At 35.4% G+C, this 19,298-nt stretch overlaps 1 protein-coding gene across 1 annotated transcript; it reads left to right on the top strand.

Moving 5' to 3' along the window:
• Positions 1-705: 705 nt before the first annotated feature.
• Positions 706-16,255, top strand: saga (S-antigen; retina and pineal gland (arrestin) a). Its single transcript, XM_028472591.1, has 16 exons — positions 706-843; positions 1,851-1,925; positions 3,003-3,063; positions 4,164-4,208; positions 5,924-6,123; positions 7,072-7,131; positions 7,217-7,284; positions 8,176-8,311; positions 9,266-9,350; positions 9,422-9,494; positions 12,366-12,503; positions 12,581-12,658; positions 12,901-12,915; positions 13,756-13,808; positions 13,902-13,911; positions 16,085-16,255. Exons 2-16 carry the CDS (start codon positions 1,878-1,880, stop codon positions 16,206-16,208), a joined length of 1,194 nt encoding a protein of 397 aa, XP_028328392.1. The 5' UTR covers positions 706-843; positions 1,851-1,877; the 3' UTR covers positions 16,209-16,255.
• The last annotated feature ends 3,043 nt before the right edge of the window (positions 16,256-19,298 follow it).

Below are 19,298 nucleotides of genomic sequence, written 5' to 3' on the forward strand. Positions count from 1 at the left end.
ACAATGAACAGAAGAGACAACAGAAAGGAAGACACCAAATCCTTCACAATTGGAACTTCATTTATTTTCCACAAAGGCATCTGTATAAAATAAAAGGTTTATCAAAATGTACATCTTTTTTTTTTTTTTTTTTTTTTTTTGAAATAAAATACCAACACCAATGAATTTAACTCAAAAAAATTAAATAATCCAAGTATAGCTACACTTATGAACTCTATAACCAGCATTCATCAATGCTGTTTTGGTGCAGTGCATTACATTTAATCTGATTGGATGGCTATGATGGGATAAATTTGATTGTCTGGTCATTTCACTTTTTTTTTTTTTTTGTTTTTGGTAGTTTCACGATGTCTGTTGATCATTATGAAACAAAACAAAAAAATGTAAAGGATGGGTGTGGAAATGTAACAAATTACTTCTTTTAAAACACACTTAAGTACAAGTAAAATGACTGATTTAGAAATATACTCAAAAAAGTAAAAGAACCCATAAAAGCAACTCAATTACAGTAACGTGAGTACATGGTTTGATGGGATGAGTTTTGTCTGTTTTTTCTCTCCTGTCTGTGTCTTTTTAATCTGTTCCTGTTGTGCTGACTGAGGGGGAAAGAGCTTCAATCCTCTCAGTGATGTTCATGTCTCTCTGTCTTCATGGACGCTTTGACTAATGTATAAAGGGCAATGGCATGAGCATCGAGGATTGGTCTAAAATGGCTTGCGGCTGATCTGATTGGCTAACGGGGAGTGAAGAAAGTCTCTGATGGACAGCCTGTGTAGTCGTCTCTAAAGAGCTTCTCTGGTCTTCTACTGTTTCAACCAACATTTGTCATATTTTGCACTTCAGGTGAGTTGTTTTTAATTGTTTACATCAGTGGCAGTGAATATAGATTGTTCTATTTGTGTGGGAAATTATTGATTTTGTGACCTCATATAATGCAAAAACTGTTTTACATTTAATTAGGTATTATATACAACAATGATCCATTTTTCTTCTTCTTCTTCTTCTTCTTCTTCTTCTTCTTCTTCTTCTTCTTCTTCTTCTTCTTCTTCTTCTTCTTCTTCTTCTTCTTCTTCTTCTTCTTCTTCTTCTTCTTCTTCTTCTTCTTCTTCTTCTTCTTTTTGTTTTTTTTTAATTTTTTGACGCAGTAACGGAACCACACCAAATACCAGACACTCAAAACTATAGTTTAAACACTAGTTTTACCAAAACATTATGTTTATAGATGATGATAAATGGAGAGGTTGCATTTAAACGCCACTCTCTGAAGCATGGATTTTAGTATCTATTCAACATAAAAATGTCAAACACATACTTTTTTTTTTCAGTGGTTAGAAATTAAGCTGAAAGGTCATACGTGCATTCAGATTCAACAGAAGGTGGTATTTTACGTCGTTCACCATATAAGAGGTATCAAGCAAGGACGGGACGTTTGTATTTTCTTGCTTTACTATTGTGTTACATTTTCAGAAATGTATGTTTTTAGACTGAGGTAGAATTACTTTTATTTATCCATTTATTTATTAAGAAATATTAGTTGATTCTGATTTAAATCCTTCCGCAAATAATAAAATTCAAGTATTTTTTTTATTTCTACAGTTTTTCTGAGGGCTCTATATGAAATGTCAATTGATTTTAACCCAACAAGACTGGATAACTACATTATATTTTATATTAAATGATGAACAAAAACTATCTACCTTTCATATTTCTTTATGTTATTCTTTTCTATATATTTGGCTTGTGTAAGCAAAAGTAAAAGTCCAGGGCTCAAATATATTTCATGTTGAGAGTATGGCAAGTTCATAATTCCATGTATAAAGCTAATAGCACATTCCATTTTGTCTTTTTAGACTAAAGCCACCTTCCTCTGTGTCAACATGAGCTCAAAGAATGTTGTCTTCAAGAAAGTCTCCAAGGACAAGTCAGTAAGTGAAATGTCACTTTTTGAAGGTGGTTGAGTGTTTTTATGTGGGTAAAAGCCATAAAATTATAGTATTTTTCAACAAAATTAATTAATTCCTTCCCCCCCAGTGGTCAAAAGTTTTCATTACTGTTAGTTTTATGCCACAGATGTTAGTTCTACTTCAGGTGTGTAGAATACAGTGAAATGGTCCCAAACTTTAGGCTTTAGGTTGGTTCTTCTTCTGTTGTGCAATTCTTCTTCACAATGTAAATGGTGAAGCGACACTGCAGCCTGCAGTTCATGTATGGTACTGCAGCAAAAATGAAACAGAAAATGGCCGCCGGCCTGATTTTATCATGAATTTACAACATTAAACAACGTGTTGACGCTTTGTAGTCATCATTATCAATTATTTTACTAATCTTTTTTGCATTATTGCATATGTTACACACATTGTGGTTGGTTCTTTTGCCCCCCTGGCAAGAATCTTAAACTCCGCCTATGGCCTTAAGTAGTTTTAAAAAAAAAAAGAAAGATACCTGCTCTAACCAGCACCAGGGATAATTCTGTCCTTATTTCAAACATTCCCCAGATAAGGTTTTTCAGGACATTTTAGGAAATTTTATCTCCTGACATATTCCGACTGTCAACTGCCAGTCTTCCTCAGAGGTGATGTGCCTTGATGTATCGCTACGAGTTCTCTTTTCAGGAAACCTTATCATATATTTCAAAAAAGAAGACAAAATGAACTTGCTGGAATCATTAGATTTTTGTTCATTAGGTGCAATGCAGGTTTGGAATAATGTATATTCTGAGTTTAATCACAGAAAGCACTTCAGAAGATCACACAGTTGTTGCCTGCAGGTCATTCAAGGTCAGATTATGTAAAGCTTTGTGGCTCAATGAAGAGAACCTGCTGCAGAGATGTGACCAAAATAGACAGGTGGACCTCTTTACTGTCAATTACACAGATGTGTGCAGAGGTTTGAGAGCAAGACTCTCATAAGGGACTCTTAGAGCCGTAAACTTGCCTGTGAAGTTCTGAAAATGCATTGAAGTGGCAAGACTATTATCTCTCTAACAACGTGTTCTGCTTAAGGTTGGAGTGTATTTGGGGAAAAGAGACTTTGTCGATCATGTGGACTCTGTGGATCCTGTGGGTGAGTCTCACCTGCAACACTAAAAACACTGAGTGATTTGATGTATAAATGTCAGGGTCTGTTATGTTTCGTTTGTTTTTTGCACTTTTGGTCCTCTTTCTGGTTTTCCGAGAGTCTTTGTTTATTCTGTTTTCAAGTTTAGCTCCTTGTGTCAAATCCTGGCTGTCTCCGAATAGTCCCTCCTATCTCCTATCCAATCCACTTTTCCATAACCCCACCCCAGGAAGTGGCGGCCATTATAAAGAGTGTTCAAATTGTCTTTAAGCTAAGCTTTATAACCTCCTATAATTGATATTAGTGAATGGAAGGTGAGTGTGAGCAACCATTCTCAATGTGACATTTTTTTCTTTTTCACTTTTGTTCCTAGCCTGGTAGCCTCTTTTCCTTTGATTTACATTCAAACCTTGTGATTCTTGAGATTATATCAGCGGAAATTGTTACAAATGTGCTTTAAGTAGTCCATTTTCAGAAAAATTTGTAGTTTTTTCAAAGAGCAGACGTCACAATAACCTTTGCAGCCGTCAGATTATTACGTCACCTCGTGGAAGTTTGTCTGATTGTCAAAAGGTTGTTTTCTTACTCCTCTCCTAACACCTTTCCTTAATATCGTGACGTCGGAAAAGTGGATAAGAAAGGAGATAGGAGGGACTTTTCGGACGCAGCCCTTGTCTTTGTGTTCCCAGATATTCCTGCTTATGTCTCCTCCTCCCAGTGATGTCATTGTGTTTGGGTTGTGAGTGATTAGCGCCCTCCTGTTTTGCACCCAGGTGTGGCCCGTTCCCAATCAGGCCTCCTGCACTATTTAGCTAAATGTTTGTTCTTGTCATTGTTAACCTCCTAGTTTGGCACTGCATTTTTTTATTTTGTCTCCTGCTCCCTCTTATCTTCGTCCCCTTTTGGTTTTGTGTTTTGTTGCCTTTTGGGTTAAAACATGGAAAATAATTTTGAAAGCTACGCCTGCCCGCTGCCTCAATGTGTCTGTATTTGGGTCCTGCACCACCACATCTCTGTACCATGACAATAAAGCTATTTTTTTAATTAGTGTGCTTTAAAACTGTAACACTGCAGATCTCGTGGTTTTTTTTTTTTTCTCCCACTAGATGGCGTCATCCTCGTTGATCCTGAGCATCTACAAGGAAGAAAAGGTCAGTTTGGGATTCAGTTTATTCCAGAGGTTTAAAGAGAACTGATCTATCCCACTCAAGTAGAAGCAGAGATGGACTGGTCCGGTCCGCTACATTTTCTTTTCTTTTATTTTGAAGAGCAAGTAGAGGCCGAGATGGTAACAAGTGGCCAAAAATGGCCCAAAAGTGGCAAAAACGTGTCAAGTAAAGTGATTAAAAGTGACCTAGCGTTGTTTTGTTATAGTGGATATATTTTTTTACTTGATTAGATGCTCTAATACTTATTTACTTTATTTATTTCACTACTGTGACTCACTTTGTGACTATTGTCTCTGAGAACTGCTATACAAATACATTTTACTTTACATAAGATGGGCCAAAAGCAGTCAAGAGTGGTCAAAAAAAAAGGCAAAGAGGAACCAGGTGGTATGTAATGTGCAAACACTAGTAAAAAAAAAAAAAAGGGCAAAAATGTGGAACAAAAATAGGCAAAATGTAAGGGAATAAAGGAAACGAGTGGTGTTTATTAGGAAAAAGTTAGCTAAAAGTGTCAAAATGAACTTGCAAAAATAGGGAAAAAGGGATATTTATTAGCAAAAGGAGACTCAAATCTTTTTGAAAAAGGGCAAAAATGTAGAAAGTGTCCCCCTTTTAAGGGTTTCTGAATAATAAATAAAATTAAGACATGAAAAACCACACATTGAGCATTACTGACTAAATAATGGCTTCTACATGATGTTGCTGATCTGGGCACAAAATGTCAGGGCTGAATTTTTGTGATTGAAGTACAAGTAAGTCATTCATAAAATACTCAAGTAAAAAGTAGCTTAAATAGTGCTCAAAGTAAACATTAGTTATTTAAAGGTTCAAGTGAAATTAGTTATTTAGATATATATTCAAAAGTACAAGTAACCATAAAAGCAAATCAATGAATGCAACCTGTGTACCTGTAATCTGTTATTTTCATCTCTGCAGTTTGTTGATGCCAAATTCAAGTGTTTTAATATATTTAATTTAAAAATGACTTTATATTTATTTATTTTTTTCTTTCAATGTGTGAATATTTAGTTGTTTTACAAAGTATAATGCTCTTCTAGTATACAATATAAAGGATATTTTGTACCTACAATAACCTGAGCTCAGTTTGATATTAATGATACAAGGATGGGTGAATTTGATAGAAATTCAAACCTCATACTGTATGTCAAGAAATTATGGAATTGGATTAGGGCTAATTTTGATGAAGAAAATAATTTTGGGCTTTGCTAATAACATCAAATCTATGGAAGTGGACCAGGGACAATTTTGAATTCATTCTAAAAATGGACTTTTCTTGATTTGCCCATAAATATTTTCTCCTTCAAAATTGGCCATAATTTGCTTCCATTAAAAAAAAATAAAATAAAAAGGGGGGGAGAAAAGTCTTGTATAACCTTAATTCTTCTTACATTTGGTTTACAAAAGCCTAAATAAAGCAGTCATTGGCTGAGTAGTCGCCGGAACGTTCCACAAACAACTTCAAACAATGAGTAAATGTTTGTGCTTCCAACCACAGATTGCTTTAAGTAGTTGAATGTGCAGCAGAAAACAATGACCTAAACTGTAAATAAGGTCATCATATAGTTTGCTCAGGTGTGTATAAAAAGTCTGTATTATCTTTAAATCTATTCATTCTGCAGCAATCAGGCTGTGAATGTTAGAATTTCAAACTGAACATTTGTCTGTGTGTGGTCCAGTGTTTGTCACCCTGTCCTGCATCTTCCGCTATGGGAGAGACGACATGGACGTGATGGGGATCGCCTTCCACAGGGAGCTGTACCTGTCCACCCGCCAGGTGTACCCACCTCTGCTGGACCGAGAGCAGGGCATCCACACCAAGACTCAGGCCAAACTGCTGCGGAAGCTGGGAGACGACGCCTATCCTTTCTTCTTCGAGGTGACACATTAGACCCCCATTGTTGTACATTTACTCAGCATTCCATTTTATTTCATTATTAGTGAGGAATCGGATGCAAGAAGTATAATGCTATAGCTAGGCTAATGCTATTGCAAATTTATGGCTATGCTAATGCTAATCTTAGGTTAATGTGAACATTGGGCTAATGCTAACGTTAAGCTAATTTTAATGCTTGGTTAGTGTTAATGTTTGGATAATGCTATTGTTGGGTTAATGCTAGGAAAATGTTTTTGCTAGGCTAATTCTAACACTAGGTTAATGCTAATGATAATGTTAGGCTAATACTACGCCGACGCTAGATTAATGGTTTGTTAATGTTAGTGCAGATGCTAGGATAATGCTATTGTTTGGTTAATGTATGATTTGTGATAATGCTAGGATAATGTTATTGCAAGGTTAATGCTAACTAGTCTAATGATAATGTTAGGCTAATGCTCGATTAATGGTATGTTAATGATTGGTTTGTGCTAATGCTATTGTTGGGTTAATACCAATGCTAGTTTAGTGATAATGCTAAGCTAATGATAACATTAGGCTAACACTAGGTTAATGATAATGCTAGGTTAATGTTAATACTTGGTTAGTGCTATTGTTAAGATAATGCTATTGTTAGGTTAATGCATGGTTAGTGATAATGCTCGGTTAATGCTAATGCCAGGCAAATTCTAATGCTAGTCTAGTGCTCATACTTGTAAATACTAATGTTAACGCTAAATAATTATATAATGCTAGCTAATGTTAGGTTAATGCTAGGCTAATTCAGGCCAGCACCTGCATCCTCACTTGCATTTTCTTCAGGAAATGCAAATATTCTATTTTATTTATTTATTTATTTTTGGGGGGGGGGTGGGGGGGGCTGGTTGAACAACAATTCTATGCTATGTTTTGCATCAACTAATCAAAATTTGTTTAATTTCTCATCCCTAGTTTCCAGATAACCTGCCTTGTTCAGTGTCTCTCCAGCCTGCGCCCCATGATGTGGGAAAGGTATGATGCTGATGAGGCGATGAAGATGTTTTATTGAATTCAATACGTGGAACAAACATGGTTCATTCTCTTTGTTCTTCTTCAGCAATGTGTCGTACAGTTTGAAATCAAGGCCTTCAGCGCTGAGAGCGCGGATGCTAAAGTACCAAAACGGTAAGTCCTTTCATAATCTATAGAGCAGAGATGGTTAGCTTTCATCACGGCCAGGGCCACAAAAAATGTGATTTTCTAAGAGCCACATTATTGACATTCACATCATTTAGAATAATGAGCAATCTGAGAATTAACGCAAGAAAGACCAAATAGTTTTTGTGTGCATATTTTGTGTTTTTGTTGTTGTATTTTATGTTTTTAGAACAATTTCGTATATTTTTCTGTCATTTTTAGGACTTTTATTATTTTTTTTTCTGTTGTTGGAGTCAGTTTGTGTATTTTTTTTTTTAATCGTATTTGGTATCTTGTTATGTTTTATTTTTTGTTGTTGTTTTGGTAGTCTGTTTGGTATAGTGTTCTGTCATTTTGCGTATTTCTGATGTTATTTTGTATATTTTTGTCTTTGTTGTGTATTGTTGCAGTTTTCTGTAATTTTGTTTGGGTGGGTTGCATCATTGGTTGCATCATTTTGTACATTTATTGCGGGGCCACACAAAACAAGACCAAGGGCCACATGAGGCCCCCAGGCTACTAATTGCCCATGTGTGCTCTAGATGATACAGATCTGGGAATTAATAAATCATGTGGTCTGTAGATGGTTCTTTTTTCTATTCATGTCAATGTCTTGATTTTGATATTTTAGTCTCTCTTTTTTTTTTTTTTTTAACATTTTCAGATATCTGTAATCAGAACTTTTCTACTTTTAAATCTCTGCAGTTACAATTTTCATTTAGTCTCTTCAAGCTTCAATCCAACCTTTTCAGAAAACCCTCAAATTCTCTGGAACTCACTTTAGATCTCTCAAATTTTCATTGCCAAAAATCAACTATAGTTGCAATATGGGGTGTTTTTATTGGGCTTTAAGCACACGTTTGTGTAATCCTTTAACAGGAGCTCAGTGAAGCTGCTGCTCAGGAAGGTCCAGTACGCTCCAGAGAGCGAGGGCATCGTGCCGTCCATTGAAATCTCTAAGGAGTTTGTTATGTCTGAGAAACCACTGCATGCCAAAGCCCGTCTGGACAAAGAGGTGAGTTCTCCTTAAACTGGAGATCACATGCATGTACAATGTTCTGTTTGGTACAACAGCCATTATGGGTCATTTTAATAAAGTTTCAGGACATCCCACACACTTTGGTCTCAAAATAATTCTGAAATCTTAACCAATTGTTTCTTAATAATTCAATTGGCACACAGTAAGTTTTTAGTTTGATCAGATGAATATCTTTTGAGACATAGACAATTGTGATTAGAATATTGGAATATTTATAAGACACAGGGGCAAGCTATAATGACCTCAAGGGTTTTCAATATTGGCGAGTGGTGAAATAGCCCCAAAGTTGGGGTCCAAAATAAAAATGAAAGTCGCATTCAGAAAAAAAATGTATATCCTAAGAAAAAGTAATCTTTATACTATAAATGAAAAACAGAGGTCAGATTTTGGCACTTATGGGCCAATAAAAATGGTAAAATAAGTAGTTTTTCAGCAGACTGTCACCCAAGAACCAATGCATATATGTGACTAATCAATAGTGATGTGAACAGTCTATGTACATAGCTCTAAGCTGATCAAATTACAGTTAGCTGAGGCATATGCTAAGTTGTTCACTGAAGGCCCAAAACCCAGACATGGATAGGATGTATAACAGATTTTTTTTTTTTTTTTTTTTTGTCCATTCTGAGAGTAGGTTGAGTTGTATTACTATACCAAATTTCACTTACCTATGTGATGTTGTTCCTGAGATATTAGAAGCTGAAAATGGAAGAAAAATAAGGACTAGCGAAAATCGACATATACCCTCCTCGCTGAATTGGCCATATCTCAAAAAATATTCATCTGATCAAACAAAAATTTTACAGTTTTCCTATCGAACATTCACGGAACTATTGGTAATTTCAGAATTATTTGAGACCGAAATGCGTGGACCATTTTTGAACTGACATGGAATGACCCTTATGAGACTATTATTGATTATTGTTCCAGGTTTATTACCACGGAGAACCTATCAAAGTTCACGTCGACATCACAAACAACTCCAGCAAAACTGTCAAGAACATTATTCTGTCTGGTAGGCACCACCGTAATCAACACAACATCTTAAAATCACCATGTATAACAATCTGCATGTCTCTTATATAGTCGACCAGATCGCCACTGTGGTGCTGTACTCCAATGACAGCTACGTCAAGTGTGTGGATATCGAGGAGTCTGGGTAATAATAATAATAATAATTACACATCAATTCTTTGGGTGCACTCACAGAAACACAAGTAACAGCCCCCAAAGTAGCATTTCTGCTTCACTGAAAAGGTTTACGTGTACGTTCTGGCCTTTCTGCGCAACGTTTGCTTTGAAAGTAGAACCTATTAATGTTGGTTCTTCATCAACATGCTCAATGGTAGCATATTCCAATGACAACAATAAATAATAATCTATATTTCAGACAGAGGGGGATGCAAATCAGGATTTTAAAAAAATAAATAAAAAGTAAACTTTATAAAGGCATTTCTCTTTGGGTTGGTTAGGTTTTATAAACATGTTTTTAGTAGAGTTGCCTTTACAATAAAAAGCTTTACAAAAGTTGCTGTTTTGTGAGTGTTAAACAAAATATTTATTTCAAATGCCTTTAAAACTTACAAATAGATAATTAAATTAATTAATTTCTAGCAACAACAAAAATTGCTATAATTACTTTAACTACAGTGCTGTAAATATAATTGTATAACATGTGAGATTAGATTTTTAAAATACTTGAGTATTTTATGTACGACTTGCTTGTACTTAGGAATTATGGCCAAAATGATAATCACAATGATTTTGATCAATATTGTGATCAGGATTATAATCACAATTATTTATCATATGAGGGGGTGAAATCTATTTTTATTGCAACACTTTTATATAAGCAATATGTGTAGAGTTAACAGTGCAATGTTAAGCTTTAAAATTGAATTATAATAAACCTACTAACTAGGGTTGAGTATCAGTTGGGTTTCATCCGATACCAGTGCCTACTCTGTATTTTTTTTAAACGGTTCATAAATCGGTACTTTAAAAAAAAAAAATTAAACCGATATACACTTTAATTTTCAGGGCCAAATTGAACACAATATTACCTTAAATAATATATATACAAGTAACATATGGAAATAATAAATAAACATTTAAATGATATTAAACTACATAATTACTGGAGATGAATATTGTTATCATGATTTTGTCAATAGTCTCTGTAAAAAAAAATAAATAAAAAAAAAAAAACTCTATTTCAATGTTTTTTTTTTTTTTTTAACGCTGTAGGGAGCCATTGCAAAAAAGTCAAAGAGCCACATGTGGCTCCTGAGCCGCAGGTTGCAGCAGACCCCTGATCTAGCCGATCTGTTCCAAATTGAGGCATCAAAATGTTTGTTCTTAATCGGTCTGGTTACTACCGTTTACGTCGGAACCGGTGCCATATTGGTATCGCGTTTCGGTACCAAACCCTACACCTAACACCCAATAAATTTTATTTATTTTTATTTATTCAGTTCATTTCCAACATGGTTGCAATCACAGAAATTCATTTTGACATTCAGAGCAAAATCACATCATTTTTTTTTTTTTTTTTTTTTTTTTTGTCATTTTGCATGCCGGAAAGGGCGACGGAAAAAAGCATTATGCTTATCCAGATCCGTCCCCTGATTTGAACACAGATAATTTTACATCAAACCTCATTTCTTCCCTTGTCAAACATTCTCATCTTCTTCATAATTTCGTCTTTTCATTAATTTTTTTTTGTCCTTTTTTATGTGATGTGTTCTCGTCTGCAGTCATTGTTCCTGTTGTTACTCCTCCTCACTGTCCTTTTTTTCCGTATCTCCTCGAGCTTTCTTTTCCAGTCGTTGTTTACGTTAATCTAACTCTCCAAACGAAAAGTTCTTCTTCTTTCGGAGTACCTTCATATCCTCTGAAAGTCGCCTCAGCTTACGATCCATCAGAAAGGCACATGCACATACACATACCCACATCATTAGCAGGCCAAAGATCATGACCCCTAGCAGATAGATGTCCTCCACATCTTCCACTGTCAGCAGGGAGAGACAGAGCATCTGGCTTCTCCCTCGTGCATCCATGACATATCCACTTGGGTATGTGTCCTTTGGACACGCTGGTTCGTGCTGTAGTAATTGCCTCGTCGTGAAGATTTTGTCGATGGCGCTCAATGACCAGTTGATGAGTTCCATGTCGTCGCTGTAGAGTTCGATGAAGAGTTGACTTGAGATCTGTATGCGTGTAGAAATATCCTCCGTGTTTTCTCCTTAAATCCTTTCAGATTTACGGATTGTTGTGTCTCTGCGTCAAGGCTATTCCAGAGGTTCATGGCTCTATACACAGTACTATGTTTGCCAACGTTCGATTTGACCCTGTCTGGTCTGAACACATTATGTCTGAAGTCGTAGGAATTTTGATTGTATGTGAAACGTTTTTGTATTTGATGTTGTAGTTTTTTAGATGAGGCCCTAAATGCGTGTATTTGTGTGTTGTAGTGTATTATTTCTTGCAGTTTTAGGTATTTTGCATTCTCAAATAATTCGTTTGTGTGTGTTGTGTGGTGCTTTATGTAAAATTCTTATAGCTTTTTTTTTGTAGTTTAAATAGTGGTTCAAGATCCGTTTTGTAGTTATTACCCCATATTTCGGAGCAGTAATTTAAGTGCGATGCTATGAGTGAAGAATAGATTGCTGAATATAGATGCCAGCAGACCCTTACGACCCTGAATAAAAGGAAGTGGGTCAGAAAATGAATGAATGGAACACAATAATTTAAAATGTACCAAAGGCTAACTGAATAAATACATTAATACAGAGTAAAGAACCTGTATTTTAAATGTAAACATTGCCGACGATTTGGTTTATTTAACCGTGGCAACCAAAATCTCTATCACGATTGAAATTTGATTTATTGTGCAGCCCTACTTGTACTTGAGTGCAATTTCAATCAAGTAACAATACTTCTACTTGAGTAGGATATATCAGTACTCTTTACACCTCTGTCTAGTGGTGACACTGTTGCTGTTTTCTGTGTGGTTATGTTGACGTGTCAGAGACTCTGTGGCAGCTGGAGCATCTCTGGAGAAAGTCTACACGATGCTTCCTCTGCTGGCCAACAACCGAGAGCGCAGAGGAATCGTACTGGATGGAAAACTGAAGCACGAAGACACCAACCTGGCCTCAACCAGCATGTAAGTGACCCATGCAGGACTTCAGAAATGACTGGTTTTGTGAAACTCTCATAGATTTTTTTAAATTCTCCTTTCAGTATCAAAGAAGGTGTGCTGAAGGAGGTGATGGGGATCATTGTTTCATACAGAGTTTTGATAAAGCTCATCATTGGAGGGTAAATCTTTCTCTCTCTGTGGCACTTTGGTCACTTTGTCAGCCTTAAACTAACCCAGTAAAATGTAAGATAAGAAAATGTAACACATTTGAATAAATTTGCTTTAAAGTAATGAGAGCCCAAATTGTGCTCAGAATTTTAAGATCTCAAATGAACTTTTTATGATGTCTTTGACACATTTTAGCCTTGGTTTTTTGCATTCCATGTTTGTTAATATGTTATTTGTCTCTTCATGCTCACAGGATGATGGGGTCAAGGTACGGTTGTTTGTCTGATTTTTATTACATTAATCTGCTTTATATATGTATAATTTTTTTTTTACCTTGTCTTCACGTGCTGTCCAAGGTCAACACTACATGTAGCGCAATCTTATCACATTTATGTATATTTTATTATTGCAATGAATATAAATACAATTGTGACCATCACCAGCCCTAAGGAAGGGTAAGAAAAACTGTGTGCTACACCTTGGTGAGGGGGACAGGGGAGAGGGAGTCAGGGTAGGACAATGGAAGGGGTGGGTAAGGATCAACTATTTTCATTGTGCTGACGGTGCAATGTGATGCTAGATCATTTATTTTAATTGTTTCCCAGAAACCAATACTTCTGAATTAATGAGGCCAGGGTTTTTCAACCCTAAATACAGAAACAATATCTGAACTTGCGCATATTGTCACTTTGTGCACTTACTACTCTGTATTTGTAACCCAGTGTAACTAGTATGATTTAATATATATATATATATATATTAGAGTTACTGGAGTCACCAGAAATTTGTGATATAATAATGGGGTCACGACCTGAAAGAGGTTGGGAACCACTGCCCTAGGGGTGGGCGGCAGCAGTGAGAGAGAAGGAAATAAAAGAATGAAAGTTATTGGGTACTTTTGGTTGAAATTGATAATCATGATCACAATCACGATTGATAACCAACAAAAAACAAATTTGTTCAGGAGGCACTAAATACTGTTTCATTCCAACCCTATGTTTTACTGTATATTATATATATATATAGCATTTTAAAGCTTGAACAGCATTAGCTCTGCACTGTTATGATTGTTACATTATGTGACACTTTGTTTTCATTTGTTTCATAGTGAAGTTGATCTGGAAATTCCTTTCAAACTGATGCATCCCAAACCCAATGCTGGTAAGGAGAAACAAAGCTGCACAGGCGTTATATACTGTACGACATGGTTTCTAATACAGTTTCATAACTTCTCTACATCTGTTCTGCCAACAGTGAAGGAGAGGTGAGTAATCCATACTATCCCATATATTCAGTCTTTGTTTTTTTTACTAAACTGTTGCGTTTTTGTGAATCAGCTAATAAAGGTATGAAAGCGTTCCTTTAATGTACGGGGGCTTTTGTTTCCCTGTGAGGGTCGGGTAACAAACACATGGGCTGGAATTTTTCTGCTAATTGTTCTACTTGAATCGTGTCCATGTTGTTTTGCGTTTAGTTACGGAATTCAGGAACCCAATACCATCTCATGATCTTTTATCACTTTTATCTGACGTTTATTGTGTCGCTGTGACTTAAAAAGCAGTATCAGTTTTTCTTTATTTGCTATATCCCAAATTACATGTTTTTCAGGACAAGTAGACCTACTTTTTGTGTTATTTATACAAACCTAAATAAACCTATAGTAAGCTTCAGGAAATAACCCATTATAATATTCTATTATGTTTAAAATAAAACATTAAATTACTAACAATAATTGTTCGAAAATAATAATCAGTAATAATTCAGTATTCAAATAATGACTATGTATTATACTGTATAATAGTATAGTATAAAACTGACGTACTTGAAAAACCCGCAGCTACCTAGAGCGTTGGTTCTCAACCTTGGTCAGACTTCATTTGGGGTCGCGAGACACTGGGAGGGGGTCGCCAGATGCCTACAAGAAACTAAGAATGTTTTTGGAACAATTTGAGCTTGTTTTTGATTATTTTTAACTTTTTTTTTTTTTTCTGAAGCTACACCAGACTTGCTATACTTGCCATATTTTTTCTCCTTTTTTTTGCTACATTACTCCCATTTCTGCCACGTCTCCACATTCTTGGCACTTGTAAATCCTTAATGTCACTTAACCTCTTTTCACCATTTTTCATGCTTATTTTTGCCACTTTAACAACATTCACACATTTTCCAGTTTAAACGAATTGTTTTTTATCTACCCCTCCCCCCTTATTTCTGCCACTTTTAAGCAAATAGTGACACTTTCAGCCCTTTTTACCACTTTTTCTGTCCGTTTTTGGCCACTAAAATGTTAAACTTTTAACTAATTTCTGTGGTTTTTAAAATCCCTTTTTTGGTCACTTTAACCCATTTTATTTCTGATTAAAACAAAAATCTACATCTTTAACTGTTTTAACTACGACTGTTTTTGGTAATTTCCGCACACATTACGTTTGGCACCAGTCCTGTGCCTAGGTGAGATCAAGAACCATGTGGTCTTCACCCAGCCAATCAGCAGAGACCTGGGAGGCCTCCAACTTCCTGTTTTCTCTGAATTCAGAAAAAGGTGGTCATGTGGCTCAACTTACTGTGCGTTTATGATTGAAGCAATCTAAGCTAACCATGGTAAGTTGATGAAACTCACACTTTTTTAGTTGACTAGTTGTATTCAGTGAGGGAATATGTTTTGTTTGTGGACAACTTCAGAGAAATTACTGCAGGGAAAATGTAGGCACAGTCATATGCCCAAAGCATCTAACAGGTACTTCGCACATTTTCTTTACAAATAAGCTAATAAAACTTAGGACATTATGTTTTAATGTTGATATTTTGTTAACTTTAACAAATTATTTTTTTTTTTAATTCTGGGGCTATAATTAGTAAATATGTGTGATCACGGGCAAAGTCCCGAATATGGCAACTTCAATTTTCTACATGAAAATGTAGAATGAACACTAATCAAGACTTGTTTTATCATCCAATACCAATAATACTCTAAGGTTAAAAAAATGTAATTTAAAAATATTTCAATGAGTACCCTATAAAGGGTTAAAGTGACTCTAAACTATGGCGCAAATAATAATAAACTTCCTGGATAACAGTGGATATTATTCAGACCATCATCTTGCTGATTTTATGGATGAACCCCAAAAATCTCTCCCTTTTATTCCCCATTTTAGATGACCCTGTCTACACATGACTGTTCTTCAATGTTCATGTCTTTGTTCAACTACCTTCAGCTACAGTGGGGGTCCCCAGTCTGTGGAACCTTTATTTTGGGGGTCACAGGCTGAAAAGGTTGAGAACTACTGGTCTAGAGAAAAGAACGTGTTTACCTAGTTAACAATAACCTTTATACGCTTAACTGTTAAAACCACTGGCAAACGACACTTTCGCGATCACGTGTGTGACTCACGAGCGTAGAAAACGTTAACATTTCTTCTTCACTGCTGCTCCTGCAGTGAGATGGAGGAGGACATTTTGTTCCAGGAGTTCAAGCGCTCGTACCTGAAGGGGATAATGGGAGATGATGAGGAGGACAGCAACATGTCTGGTGGAGACGACATGGCACCCAAAGAAAAATAGAGGAGAAAGTAGCGGTAGTATACACGTGAAGAGAAGGATAGAGTTTAAGTAGGGGTATCCACAAGTCATCTAAATTATACCTTTTTGCTTTGTCTTTGCTGTAACTTTCAACTATTTAACGTATGATTTCTGCTGATGTCTTAAGAGTTTTTCTCTGAGGTTAAATATAAGAATTTCATCTCAATGATAATTTATGTTGTATCATTTCTTTTTTTTTTTTTTTTTCCCCCATTAGCGTATAGAAAAAAAGTCTTTCATGGTGACTACAATGTTGGTTATTCAACCAATAGTTAAACATCTCTCATAAGAAACACTGTAAACCCCAATGATTAACATAATTACATAGTTTTAGTTACTTTAATCATTTTTGAGGAAATGGAACTATGCATATTTGTTTAGAAGTAAGCGTAAGTTCATTCATATAGCACTTTAATATGACTGTTATCAAAAATGACAAGGAACCAGTCATCCAACCTTTCACGTTCTGGAGAGTTTTGACAGTAATCAACTTTTTAAAAAAAGATGTTTAAGTTCTGGTAACTTATTTGGGTTTACAGTGAACTTGGCAGTCTTTAAAAAAAAAAAAAAATTAAAAAAAATGTTCCAAATGTTGTCATTAGTTATGGATTTGGGATTTTATTGTCATTGATGAATTCTTTATGGTTTTATGACTAACCTTTGTTGCTTTGCAATAAAAGTAAACTACAGTGACTATTACTGATTCCTACTGTCTTATTTTAATTCTTTAGAGTTTTAATGCGTCTGCCAATCACTTGGGCTTAATTCTGCACTCACTTAAAAATACTTTAAAAAAAAGTCATGTTTGAAATAAGATTCCTATGTGCCAACTTTGGCCAAAGGATATTGTCGTCAGTTCGCCGTCCGTCTGTGTGTGTGTGGAGTGGTGTCGGTGTTTTAATGCAATACCCACCAAACATTCTCACACTAAAACATTGGTACTAATGAGGGGATTTCAGGTAATGAAGAAAAAAAATTCCGGTCGATTTTTGGACCATTGATACCTTACTGTAAGGTGACATTCACACAGGGCTCTAGATTAGTGGCAAAAAAAAATGTGTCTTTGTGTTTTCTCACAGAAACTTCTATGTAATAAACTTCTATGCATAAACAGGTGAGTAATCATATTTAATGTTTTATTCCCCTACCGGTATTATAAATGTAATGGATGAACCATTTCCAACTATAAATTCACTGAAGTGCTTAGCTTAGTCACAATAAATCAATGTAAATTATTTTTAGTCACAGTTAATATTTTGAGGATTTTTCAAATGTCAGGCCGAGGGCACGTTATGTTAGTTTATATATTTCCTCTTTTTTAAATAAGTTTCTACTGATCTACAATTGATGCTTCCATAAAGTTAAATTAATAAGTATTTCTATTTGAATTGTTCACACATTGTCAGCTAAAGTGAGGCTCCAAAGCATTTCAAATTGAAAACTTAGTATTTGAGGAGAATTAAAAATACTATTAGCTCTGTTATTTGTTTAAGAATTGAATAAAAGAGGGGAAAATGCAGTTGATATGTTTTTAAAATATACATATAGATTTGAGAAACACAACTACATTCCACTACTGATGGATAAACAGGAAATAAGAGTCAAAGTTTCTTCACAGCAAAGATTTTATTTTCACGTAAATCACAACAATTAGTATGGTAGTAAAAATGTGCTTCATTAGACTCTAATGATTATAGATTGCATTGTGATATATTGCATTTACAACATTTAGGTGGGCCTAGCTAACATGTGATCCATTTACTGCAGGATATGTGATTCCAAATATATAAACAATAATCATTTACCTTACCACAGAACTTTGGATTTCTGCAGTTACTGACATTTATTAAACCATCTAGATTTCATCCAAAAGTCGTTTTCGTTCACTACTGATTCCAATTTTCCTCCAAAAACAAACTTTCAAGGTGACATTTCTGGTGTTTTCATGGATTGAAAGTTTTGGCAGTTGTTGATATCGTGGTTTCCATGGAGACACGCGAATGCGGACGAAATGTAATGTCTCGTGGAGTGACGACATTACATTTACGGGGATAGAACACCAAAAATGGCCAAAAAAACTGTGACTCACCGTCTTCCTTAAATATCTAAGACGTGTCAAACTCATGGCCCGGGAGCCAAATACGGCCCTTGGAGCATCCAATTTGGCCTCGCAGGAGAACGTAAAAATGACAATGAACATGAATCATTATGTGAATCAAAAGCAACAATATTTGCTGGGGTACACAGTTTTCCCGGTGATTATATTGCATTATGGCAATAATTTTTCATGTTAAATAGTTGTTGGGTTTTTCTTAATTAAATTAAAATTTGTCACAAAATAAAATAAATTTAAAGTGAAGACCCTGTTGGGAGTGATATCTGTCACTTACTGCTTGGATATTGTCGGTTTCTTACATTTTTTGTATTTTATGCATATACTGTATATAAAAGTGCAAATTAGGGAGCGATAATGTTGAAATTACTCGTTTTCCTGCATAAAATCTCTGAATCACTTGAGATCAAACTGCTCTGTATTTGGCCCCTGAACTAAAATGAGTTTGACACTTACAGTTTGATTTACGGGATTCCAAATCCCACAATTCAATGCATGAAAGTTTTCCAAAGGTCAAGCCTCATCATTACCATTTGTCAAACCATTGTCTGCGATTGATACAATCTTGCAAGTGGCATTTTCAACCTTCGACATTTGGTTGAGAGTAAACTATCCTGTTTTTGGAAGGAATACCTTTGGTTTATTGATGTTATTAAAAAAAAAAAAATGTTAAGGCTCATGCCCAGCAGGGTGGGGCAGCGATTTTAAAAGTGAGGGTGTTCTAAGGGGAGGGCAGTCGTCGACTCCCAATTTAGCAATTAGATTAATTTACTAAAACCATGACAAAGCTGTTATTAAGTCAATGATACTCAACATGTGGCGCTCTAGGTCTTAATTTGAATTATTTCCAGAGAAAACCTTAAAAGGGGGAAGCTTTTTAACTCTTTTTAACCTTCTCCTTTGGCCATTTTGCAACTTCCTTTGTCCCATTTTGTCTCCAAACTCACTCACACTTTTTA

The sequence above is a fragment of the Gouania willdenowi genome, chromosome 17, assembly GCF_900634775.1.
Source record: "Gouania willdenowi chromosome 17, fGouWil2.1, whole genome shotgun sequence".
Taxonomy (NCBI): domain Eukaryota; kingdom Metazoa; phylum Chordata; class Actinopteri; order Blenniiformes; family Gobiesocidae; genus Gouania; species Gouania willdenowi.